Source organism: Stegastes partitus, unplaced genomic scaffold (genome assembly GCF_000690725.1).
Source record: "Stegastes partitus isolate 25-593 unplaced genomic scaffold, Stegastes_partitus-1.0.2 Scaffold0, whole genome shotgun sequence".
Taxonomy (NCBI): domain Eukaryota; kingdom Metazoa; phylum Chordata; class Actinopteri; family Pomacentridae; genus Stegastes; species Stegastes partitus.
The window spans coordinates 25,454-37,050 of record NW_007577731.1 but is presented as its reverse complement, the minus strand read 5'-3'; the positions used below and the strand labels follow the sequence as shown (position 1 = coordinate 37,050).

Here is an 11,597-nt window from a genome sequence, read left to right as displayed (position 1 = left end):
GCATTATAATGCCGTGATGTTATAATAAATGACATTATAATAATATAACTGCTTTATATTGACACATTATTTATTTATTGTATTTATTATTGTTTGTATTTCCACTTTTATTATTCTTTTATTGGTTTATTTTTTTGATTTGGCGCTCTCACTGCTCCGTACATAACAGAACAATATCTGAGACAAGATAAGTGTTAAAAAGAAAAAAGAAATAATGATACAAATATTGTGTACATAATCCTGAACGTTGTCCAATAATAAACATCATATGTATTGATTCCACTGCTCTGGGATCAGTTTCAACAGCCTGTATCCTTTACATATCCAGGTGCTCTCTGACCATGTCCTGTCTGCTTAACAAGGTCCATTTTCATTTGTCATGATACAGCCATTCTTTATATCATATAAACCCGTTTTAACCTCAGCTGGTGATTTAATGTTCTTCTAATTTGCAGTGACCGTTTTATATTAATATATGCAAAGTGTACCTTTGGTCAGTGTTGAAAACATCGACGCCGAGTAGATAAAACTGAACACGTGAAGGGATTTCTCTGAATGTTGCTTTAATTACTTGTCAGACTCTCCGTGTTTCAGGACAGTGATTAAATAACACGAATCCTCAACATATATCGCTTTTGAGTTTCTATTCACATTTTTTTCTTGGCAGGAAAACCCCACTGCAACCCTGGAGGACCTGGAGAAACCTGGAGTAGACGAGGAGCCTCAGCACGTCCTGCTTCGCTACGAGGACGCCTACCAGTACCAGAACATCTTTGGTCCTCTGGTGAAGCTGGAGGCCGACTATGATAAGAAACTCAAAGAGTCACAGGTGGACAAATACTTAATGAAAACACTTAGCTTCATAGTTAATGAGTAGTTTTATGCAGAATAAATAATCAATCAGCCGTTTGTTACAGTTGTTGTTGGATTTAGTTTGTTTTCTGGAGATCAAGGTTTTTCTTTCCTCTTGTATGTAGAAGTTTAACTAATAACTTTGTAGGAGTCAGCATTCTGCCTTTTCATTCCCTACAGCAGCGTGCCGGTGTTGTTGTCGGTAATATCTGGAAAGTTGTTTTCGTGATGTCCACCAGTCTGAGTGTCGCTCTGCTTCTCTACAGACACAAGACAACATCACCGTCAGATGGGACTTGGGCCTGAACAAGAAGAGGATTGCTTATTTCACACTTCCCAAAACAGACTCTGGTATTTATTTGTCATTTTACTTCCAGTTCAGCGCCACAGTTTTGTCAAAATTTTACCTGTTCCTATGCTCTTTTTAATTAAAATGGTAAATCATTTACTCAAATCTTGTACATACGTTTGAATGTTGTTTTTTGGGGGGAAAAGGGTCCTTTGCTGTGGTTGAAGAGTGTTTTTGTTCTGGTCATGTCTTGTAGATATGCGCCTGATGCAGGGAGATGAGATCTGCTTGAGGTACAAAGGAGACCTGGCCCCTCCGTGGAAAGGCATCGGACACGTCATCAAAGTGCCCGATAGTATCCTCATGGCTGTTCACAGACCAACTGCTTCCAACAGGAGACCTCATGTCACTTTATCAGGCAGTGAAACGTGGATTTTTAGCAACCTCTAGTGGCAGCTTGGGAGAACTACAACAATATAAGCAAACTTGTGTTTTCCTCCAGAGTCTCCAGTGGGATTAGGAAAGCTGCTCCTATATTTAGACTTTGCTTATGGCGGCTCACCTGTTAATTGTTAGTTACTGTGAAGTCAAAACGGACTCATGTCAGCTGACTGAGTCGGTGCTGAAACACCAGAACATGCACGGGCCTCATTCTGAAGCGTATATTTGATACTGAGCTTTGTGTAGCTACGATTAGCATTAGCTGCCTCTGTAGTTTGCGAACACATCACGCAGAACTCTGGATCTCTGAAGCTGTTTGTCACGTCAAAACTCTCCGTCTTCGTAACTCGTTTTTGATGCAGTTATCAGAACCAGAATCAGAATCAGACGTATTGCCAGATATAGTTCACACAATACAAGGAATTAGTTCTGGTGGGTTGGTGCAACCATAAATACAGAGTAAACAATAAATATACAGTAAAGCAAAGTAACTAAAAATAACTGCAAGAGTGCAAAGAGTGAAAGTTAAATTTACATAGGAACCATCGAACGGTGTTGTTATTTACAGGAACACTGAGGGTTCTGATGCACTGGTGGGCCGACACCCTCAATGTTCTGTTCAGTATAGAGGAGCAGCTGCCTGTTCGTAAAGCTAAAGTCTGAGCTATATGTTTACAGTGCTTATTAACCAGTCACTGCCTCACAAGCTCCAGTTCTATGTTCTCCAGTAGCCTAGCAACCACATTTCGTTGAGTTTTTGTGCAATGACAATAAAGAAAGTCTGAGTCTGAGCTAAATAAATCGCTGCTCACGCAACAGACCAACTCTGGCATTAATGTCTGCTCTCAGCTGCTTTAAGTTTTTCACATTGAAAAGGTGCCATATAACAGCTGGAGTGTATTCGACGTCCTGTACTTCCAGCGACACGCGTGTGAATCACTACAGAACATATCCGGGCGCTGTTCCTTCACCATCTCACTCAGACTACGGTGATGAGATCGCCATAGAGCTCAGGAGCAGCGCCGGGGCTCCAGTGGAGATCCCTCACAATTTCCAGGTGGACTTTGTGTGGAAGTCCACTTCCTTTGACAGGTGCTCATGTTGATGTCTTTTGTGATCCATGTAAACACAATGTTCTGTGTCAGTTATGTCGAAGCAGGTGACGCTGAAACGTTCAGTGTTGGTGTCTGTTTTTGCTTCTCCATCATCCAGGATGCAAAGTGCTCTGAAGACATTTGCTGTAGATGAGACCTCAGTGTCTGGTTACATCTACCACAAGCTGCTGGGACATGAGGTTGAGGACGTAGTCATCAAGTGCCAGCTGCCCAAACGCTTCACCGCTCAGGGCCTGCCCGACCTCAACCACTCCCAGGTGAGTAGGAGTGACAACACCTAAAATCACTCCGACTTAGCGCCTGGCTTCCTCGGTTTTGTCCTGTCAGGGCTCACATGAAAGCTGTTTGTGTCAATGCAGGTTTATGCAGTGAAAACAGTGCTGCAGCGCCCCCTCAGTCTGATCCAGGGTCCTCCTGGCACAGGGAAGACGGTCACCTCTGCCACCATCGTGTACCATCTGGCTCGACAGGGCAACGGGTAGGAGACTCTACAAGACGGTGTTTGCCTTTTGTTATGTGTGGGCTGGCTCTGTGACGATAATGACCATGGCTGTTTAGGTCATTTACTCATTTAGCTGAACTTTCAACCTTTCCGTAAGGTTTTTATGATCTTCGTCCTGATTGAAATACCTCAGTCAGCCCACGGTGTTTGAAGTGTGTTATGGTCCCTGTTGTCCCTCCAGGCCGGTGCTGGTTTGTGCTCCCAGTAACATTGCCGTGGACCAGCTGACTGAGAAGATCCACCAGACGGGGCTCAAGGTGGTGAGACTGTGTGCAAAGAGCAGAGAGGCCATAGACTCACCTGTGTCCTTCCTGGCACTGCACAACCAAACCCGCAACATGGACAGGTAGCACACCGCCAGCTGTGATGTGTTGGGGGACTGACATGTGTTCACTTCTTTAGAAAGACTTACTGTTAATTTGTTGGTAATGCTAATGAATAAGACCTGTCCAGGTGAACCTGCCTTCACCCTGAGTCAGCTGGGATAGGCTCCGCCCCCCATAGTGAGGATTAAGGTGTAGAGATGATGGATGGATGTTAATGAATAAAACCCAACAGAAGTAGAGGGCTTTCCACCGTTGGTCTGGAGCAGTGGTTCTGAAAACAACACAGCTCCAGTTATGTTTGATAACAATAACTTTAATAGGACCAAAGAATAGCAGCAGCTCCTCTGAGGACCGCATTGGCTTGGATTTGGGCTAACATTGTGTAGAAACAAACAGAAATCCACGAAGCACAAACACCGTCATCGTGTCCTGAACTGATCCCAGATCTGTTTTTAGAAGGACTTGTTACAGACTCAAGTCTTTGCTCACAAACACAGCACTGATCTCACACTGTGATGAATGGCTTCGTCCCTGCAGCATGCCAGAGCTTCAGAAGCTCCAACAGCTGAAGGATGAGACTGGCGAGCTGTCCTCCTCGGATGAGAAGCGCTACCGAGCTCTGAGACGCACTGCTGAGCGGGAGCTGCTCATGGTATGGCCACAAAGGGACTTTCTGAAGTACTGACTGAATATTTCCTGTTTATGACAGGAGCAGGCATCATACGCTGTTGAGATTTTATTGTCAAGTTTGTATGCTAAGCGCTAGAAAATGTGATTTGTCTTTGTGATGTTTCTGTGTTAAATGAAACAGCAGGTGAAGTCAGTGTCTCTGTAGAGAAACTCATCGTGGTCTGGCTTGTCTTTCCCAGAATGCTGATGTGATCTGCTGTACCTGCGTCGGTGCAGGAGATCCTCGTCTGGCCAAGATGCAGTTCCGATCAATCCTGATTGATGAGAGCACCCAGGCCACAGAGCCAGAGTGCATGGTGCCCGTCGTCCTGGGAGCCAAGCAGGTGGGAGCCATGGTTTGGTATCAGCTACCTGCTCAGACTGTCTCCACTCTGCACTGTCATCAAATTATTAGTTTAGTCTGTTAAGCTGAACCCTTTGTCACCTGTTTTCCTCATAGTTGATTCTAGTGGGCGATCACTGCCAGCTGGGTCCTGTGGTGATGTGCAAGAAGGCAGCTAAAGCAGGCCTGTCCCAGTCCCTGTTTGAGCGTCTTGTAGTTCTGGGGATCCGCCCAATCCGTCTGCAGGTCCAGTACCGCATGCATCCGGCCCTCAGCGCCTTCCCCTCCAACATCTTCTACGAGGGCTCTCTGCAGAATGGAGTCACTGCCGGTGAGACGAGAAGAAGCTCTGAGATCTGACTGTGTTCTTCTCTGGTGTTTGTTCACCCTCTGTCCAGGTTTCACCATGCAGCTCTTGAAGCGAGGGGCGGCAGCACGTTTTTGGCGTCATTGGTCAAAAATTCCACACAAACCTCTCAGCATATTGGAGTTTAAGTGTCTCAGAGGAAGCTTCACTTCTGCATCTCTACCTTCCTCAGTGTTCGGGCTTGTTACTGATCACACAAACGTCACCTGGTGGCGCTGGTTTACATCCTTACTGCTCCCCACACAGATGGCCTGTTACTCCTCTTACTATCTGTGTTTCAGAAAAACTGCAAGCACATAGCAAACGTGCCTCCTGTTCATTTAAAGAAGTAGCTTGTTGTTACACGTTTGTTTTAGCCTCCTGTATTATTTCATATTACCCACCGCATGCACCGGTCCTGACTCGTGTGTCTGCTCTTCCCTCAGCGGACCGGGTGAAGAAGGGCTTTGACTTCCAGTGGCCACAGCCCGACAAGCCCATGTTCTTCTATGTCACCCAAGGCCAGGAAGAGATTGCGAGCTCTGGAACATCGTATCTCAACAGGTTTCAGCTTACTCAGACATCATGTTTATCCTTCGGCCTCTTATGAAGAAATATGTCTTCACATTTCAAGTATTTGACAGGCTTCGTTTTTCTCGTTCACAGTCAGGACATGCACTCACTCCAGGAACTGAATAGCGCTCAGATGTTGAGTCAGGTTTTATTAGTGTCTCTGTTATGCCAGCTGTGTAAAACAGGCCTCTCCTTTCCCTCACCATACTGGTTAATGCAGGACAGAGGCAGCCAATGTGGAGAAGATAACCACGAGGCTGCTGAAGGCTGGAGCTAAACCTGACCAGATTGGCATCATCACGCCCTACGAGGGACAGCGGTCCTACCTGGTCCAGTACATGCAGTTCAGTGGCTCCCTCCACACCAAGCTCTACCAGGTAGACTGTGAGCTTCAAGACAAATTTGAATGACTGAAACACTTGGGATCACATCATAGCTATGTTTAGACTTTGAGAAGGATGAAATGACTCAACTCTTGGAGTTGGATAACTAGTAGACAAAAGGCCACAAGTCGGGCCGCTGCTTTAGCTCACCTGGTTGAGCTGGCAACCCATGAACAGGGGCTGTAGTCCCCGATGCAGCGGTCGTGGGTTTGAATCCCGCTCATGGCCCTTTGCTGCAGGTCCTTCCCCCATTCTCCTCCCCCACTTCCCTGCCTCTCTGTCTCGACTGTCCTGTCTAATGAAGGCAAAAAGGCCAAAAAATAACTAGAAAAACAAAAGGCCACGTCCATATCACCTGTCACGTTAATACCAGATTTATCCTAACAAAAGGAATCCCGCCCACCACATGTCTCTTCACACCTTGTGCAGGAGGTGGAGATAGCCAGTGTAGATGCCTTCCAAGGCAGAGAGAAAGACTTCATCATCCTGTCCTGTGTGAGGGCCAACGAGCACCAGGGCATCGGCTTCCTCAATGACCCCAGACGCCTCAACGTGGCGCTCACCAGAGCCCGGTAACAGCAGCACAACGCCCCGCTTTTCCTCCACTTTCTTTGATAGCATTTCTGATATGCTGCTTGTGAAGGCTTTTAGTCTGTAAATCATTAATAATGTGGTGCTTTGGCCACACAGGTACGGTGTGATCATTGTGGGAAATCCCAAAGCCCTGTCCAAGCAGCCTCTGTGGAACCACCTGCTCAATTACTACAAGGAGCAGAAGGTCCTGGTTGAAGGGCCTCTGAACAACCTGAGGGAGAGCCTGATGCAGTTCAGCAAACCCCGCAAGCTGGTCAACACCATCAACCCTGTGAGTTCAGAGTGTTTGTGTCTGTCACATACATGGTGCTGAGATGAGGAGTTGTGTAAGTGGGTCATGTGTGGTTATTTCCCTGTGGGACATGAGAGATGTGAGACATGACTTCGAATTTACTTGTATACCTTAAAAGAAAGCAGTGTAATAAATCAGTGCCAGAATTAATGAGCAGTGTCCTACAAACATAAAGTGCGTGTTCTTGTGTTGTGCAGGGCGGGCGATTCATGAGCACAGCCATGTATGACGCCAGGGAGGCCCTGATTCCTGGATCGGTGTACGACCGCAGCAGCAACGGTGAGACCTCCTTCACACAACACCGCACCTTTTCTTTAATCTATAGAATCCCAGTCATTACCAGCATAGGCCACTGATGCACATATACTGGCTCTGCCCGTCTGCTACCGACAGGTTTTACCTGCTCTCTGGGAAATGATGCTTCACAAGACAGTCAATATGATTCATGTGTGCATCCTTCTCCTGCAGGCCGTACGTCCAACATGTACTTCCAGACTCATGACCAGATCGGTATGATCGGCACAGGCCCCAGTCCCATGTCCTCCATGAACATCCCCATCCCCTTCAACCTGGTGATGCCCCCTATACCTCCACCTGGGTACCTGGGGCAGGTCAACGGTCCCACTGCAGGTGAGAAAGTCATGAAACTGTACGACTCACGCTGACTTCATGGTTCTTAAGTTCATCAATTCTGAAACACTCGATTGAATTGTGACTTCATTTTGGTTCAGGTCGTGGTGGAGGCATGAAGGGCAAGTCAGGCAGCGGAGGAGGTGCCGGGACTCGAGGTGGCCGCCAAAGGAACCGCGGCAACATGGGAAACCACGGCGGAGGAGCGGACCGCGGCCACATGTCCGGCAGCCAGGCCAGCCAGGACCAGGGCTCCCAGCCGTTCTCCCAGGGGCCTCTGACGCAGGGCTACATCAACATGAGCCAGCCGTCACAGATGAGCCAGCCGGGGCTCTCCCAGCCTGAACTCTCCCAGGTTGGTTCACCGTATGAGCAGTAAGCAGGTCTAGGAAGTGTATGTAGGAAGCTGTCTGTAGTCTGTTAGTCCTCAGGGTCGTAGCTGTTTGCACTCACAGGACGGCGTAAAGGTTTCAGGCACAAAAAAATCAAATGTGGTTTCACTGAATCAGTGTGTAGCGTGACCGCTCTTTGACTTTAGAACAGCACTAATTCTCCTCAGTACACATCGTTTACAGTTTGTGGAGGTGCGGGGCAGGTGGGTTGTTCAGAGCCTCAATTCAATTCAATTCAATTCAATTTTATTTGTATAGCGCATATTTACAACAACAAGTCATCTCATAGCGCTTCACAAAGGCAGAGACAGAAACACCCAACAGTCCAAAACATTTGGATTCCCTATAAGCTTCAGCAAGCAGTCCGCAACAGTGGGAAGGAACCAAAAACCCCCACAGGGGGAAAAAAACCTTCGACAGAACCAGGCTCAGGGAGGGACGGCCATCTGCCTCGACCGGTTGGGTGGATGTAGGATGAATTATACAATTTAGTTTACAGTTAAACCTCCTGAGAACTGACTGAGTAATGTTGGAATCAAGGCTCTGTGGTGCCGAACCGTCTGCTGCACGACTTTATGTTCTCCTATCAATAGAAATAGCTCTTTATGACTTTAGGGCTGCATTTTTGTGGTTATGATTGTGCTTCAGGATATATTTGGGACCGTTTCAGCACGTCCCCGGTGGTTTTATAAGATGAGCAGAAATCTCACCGTCTCAGAGACCTTTGCACAGAACTGTGTATTCCAAGGGCGTGTCCAGGTTCCCTCCTGCTCCAAAAGCATCCACTGTTCTCCCGCCTGGAAAGAAACGAAGGAACAACTGTTGACTGGTCTCTTTCACTTTTGTTTGTCCCGTTATAGGACAGTTACCTAGGAGACGAGTTCAAGTCCCAGATCGATGTGGCTTTGTCCCAGGACTCCACCTACCAGGGGGAGCGGGCTTACCAACACGGCGGCGTGACTGGACTGTCCCAGTACTAGACTGTAAGAAGTTCCACTGTGGGCTAAGCTGACTCACTGAAATTACAGTAACAGTTCGACATTTGGGGAAAATATGCTTGTTTACTTGTCTACAAAGAGTTGGATGAATGATTCCAGTCTCATGTCTGACAGCCAGGAAGCTGGAGCCAGCAGATGTCGTGTTTACACCGAGTTTTTGTGCAGATTGAACATAACGTGTTACATGATGCAGGATCAAACGAACTGCCTGCTGGCTTCAGGTTCATGTCTATAAGTCAGGACAGAGATCTATTTCTCATCGAACTCACGTCTTCAGATAATGAATCATCTGCTGAAATGATTTCTGAATATTTCCTCACACCAGTGCATATGTGTGCATCTGTCTTGCAGGTTGCTGGAAAGGAGCTAGGCCTGTGAGAAGCTTAGTTCATTGGTATTTTAATCTGGGTAATAACAAAAAAGAACAAACATGGATACCCGTTTTCCACTGCTACAACCGAAGCACCACTGTGTGAAAGTAACAGGAGAGAGACCGTGAGAAACCAACCAATCACCAGAGTGAGAGCGAGGCTGGGAGTAGAGCTGGACAGGGAGCGAGTGGGAGGCTGGCAGGGGAGAGGAGGCGCTGCTGCTCACCCGCCAAGACATGGCGAAGGAGAAAGCTGTCGTCCTCGGAGCGGCGAGACCTCGGACAGGTCGAGGAGGGTGAACGATCTGAGCGACTCTGGAGAGGAGGGGAGGAGGGAGAGGGGGCGACTGTGTCATCTGGTTCCTCGTGAGCCCCTGAACCCTCGGAGACCTCCAGGCGGGGTGGTTGGGAATCTTGCTCCAAAAGCTGAGAAAGATGGAGAAGAGGTGTCTCACGCTAAAAGTCCTCCGAGCTAACTCAACAGGGACGTCTTCTGTGACTTGGAGCAAGAGAGAAAACAAACGGAGACACAACTCTTGAAGCAGTTGATATGGCAACTTTTTTAAACTCAAAGCTTGAACCGAGGCTCTTTATTTGATCACATCTAAGCATCCAGGAGAAGTGTTTGGCATTTCAGGAGAACTCAGAACGGGCTTGCGGGTGCTGTGCCTCAAAGAGTTTAAATGAAATTCTGAGGATTACACAGTCACGGGTTATTTGCTTTTCTTTCTCAGCTTTGAGTTGGAAAGTTTTCTGAATAAAGGCTGTTTTCATTGAGGTTTCAGTGATGTGAGCTAGCGTAGGCGGCCGTCTTTCTCTAGGTGGTCTGCAGAGAAGTGGTGGAATTAGCTCTTAAAAAGAAAAAAGAAAAACATCTTTGTCTCCACGTCTGAGCTCCAGAGATCTGCAGATAGTGAGACAATCTTGTTTTTTTGTTCTTCTATGTGTCTTTTTTCGTAGTGCAAAAGGATGAAAGCACCATAACCAGCTTAGGACTGAAGCAAGCTGTCACTGTGTTCTGCTGACCCTGAAGCCACTAAAGCTCACAGATACAATCATCTGGAGCGTATCGCCGCTAAACGCATCTAATCAGCCAAATCAAGAGGGCGGGACTCCACAGAGACCCCTGCCCTAAAGTCATACGTCAAAAAAAAAACAAACAATGCAGACAGATTATTAATGAAACCTGATGGTCACATGACAGTGAGACGAGGAACGATGAGTCTTCATGAGTTCCTCCAGAGCTTCTAAGGGCCCATCTGAGAACAAACGTGTTGAAGAGAAACTTCACCTCGTTGGTGAAAGATATCCTGAGAAGCATTCGAAGTGAACATGTAAAGTTTTCTGTATGTTTGGTAAATCTGGCATCTGAATAAGAGGTACAGGTTATGACCCAGTTTGTGCAGGTAGAACCCACAGAATGCCTCTTCTGTGTTTTTTTCTCTCTCTAGTTTTTGTTCTTTGTTGTCCTAAAAAGTCGTGATAGAAACCGTCGTGCAATCATGTAGAAGACGAGCCGTCGGTTTGCTCGACATCGTCAGTGGACTTTGTGTTCCAGGACTGTTGTAGGTCTCACACTAGTGACGTGAACACGTAGCTGCCATCATCTCACCGAACCGTGGGTTTTCTTGTGATTCTGAAAACTTTTAAAGAAACGTCTTCAGGACTGCTCTGAATAAGTCGTGTGTGTTTGAGTCACCTCCTGAAGAGTGCTCAGACTGCCAAAGAGAGAAAACAGCCACCTATGAGTGTGTTTGTAACCCCACAGGTCACCACGTTCATGTTCATGCTGTTGTCAGTGTGAGTTCTGAGTCTGTGTTCCAGCCCATCTGCACGCTGACACCAGTCCGAGCACCCGTACACTCTATGATCACACATTATCCTCCTTATGAAGCAGTGACCAGGCGGCCTGGCCCGTCCCTACTCATGTCCTGTTTTGCATGTGCTGTGACTTGAGGGGAACTGGGCGGCTGTTGTCCTTCTGCTGTACTTTAGCTCTGATCATCTCATGTGGCTTCACTGCTCTTTAAACTGAACATGTTTGGTTTGGATTTTATTTTCTTCTGCCCACTAACTGATGTTGTTTGAAACTGTGCTCACACACACACACACACACACACACACACACAAACAAAAAAAAACTCCTGTTGTTAATCTTGGAAAATTAAAGTTTGCTTCTTTTTGCTCCTGCAGCCTGGTTCCGGTGTGTTCATTTCTGGCTTCTTGCAGCCGAACCGGTTGTGGTGTGACTCTTCTTCTTTTCTTCTACTTCTTCTTTTTAGGTCATGACTTTTCCTTTGGGGGCAGTAATTCATGACAGACTTTTAGAAGTGGCAGAGCTGTTAGGCTGGCTTTGCGCCGTGCACACATGCGGGCTCATTGGCTGCAGGCGGCTTGACACACATCGCGCGGCTCATACAGCTGGAGCCGCAGCGCAGCAGGTGGACTCTGCTGCCGGCTGCTGATGCGCTCCGCCGGCTGG

The 11,597-nt window shown here is 47.2% G+C and overlaps 1 protein-coding gene across 1 annotated transcript in view; it reads left to right on the top strand.

The window, feature by feature from the left end:
* The window catches only part of LOC103367511 (regulator of nonsense transcripts 1-like), an 18,217-nt gene extending 6,910 nt beyond the window's left edge, over positions 1–11,307 (top strand). Inside the window, exons 5-23 of the mRNA XM_008295588.1 lie at positions 668–829; positions 1,119–1,203; positions 1,398–1,496; positions 2,566–2,674; positions 2,795–2,954; positions 3,057–3,175; positions 3,381–3,545; positions 4,063–4,177; positions 4,395–4,538; positions 4,655–4,868; positions 5,330–5,447; positions 5,677–5,833; positions 6,269–6,411; positions 6,530–6,704; positions 6,923–7,004; positions 7,194–7,355; positions 7,457–7,710; positions 8,608–8,730; positions 9,097–11,307. Of these exons, the coding sequence (XP_008293810.1) occupies positions 668–829; positions 1,119–1,203; positions 1,398–1,496; positions 2,566–2,674; positions 2,795–2,954; positions 3,057–3,175; positions 3,381–3,545; positions 4,063–4,177; positions 4,395–4,538; positions 4,655–4,868; positions 5,330–5,447; positions 5,677–5,833; positions 6,269–6,411; positions 6,530–6,704; positions 6,923–7,004; positions 7,194–7,355; positions 7,457–7,710; positions 8,608–8,727 (2,583 nt within the window). The 3' untranslated portion in view covers positions 8,728–8,730; positions 9,097–11,307. The remainder of the gene's footprint in view (positions 1–667; positions 830–1,118; positions 1,204–1,397; positions 1,497–2,565; positions 2,675–2,794; positions 2,955–3,056; positions 3,176–3,380; positions 3,546–4,062; positions 4,178–4,394; positions 4,539–4,654; positions 4,869–5,329; positions 5,448–5,676; positions 5,834–6,268; positions 6,412–6,529; positions 6,705–6,922; positions 7,005–7,193; positions 7,356–7,456; positions 7,711–8,607; positions 8,731–9,096) is intronic.
* The last annotated feature ends 290 nt before the right edge of the window (positions 11,308–11,597 follow it).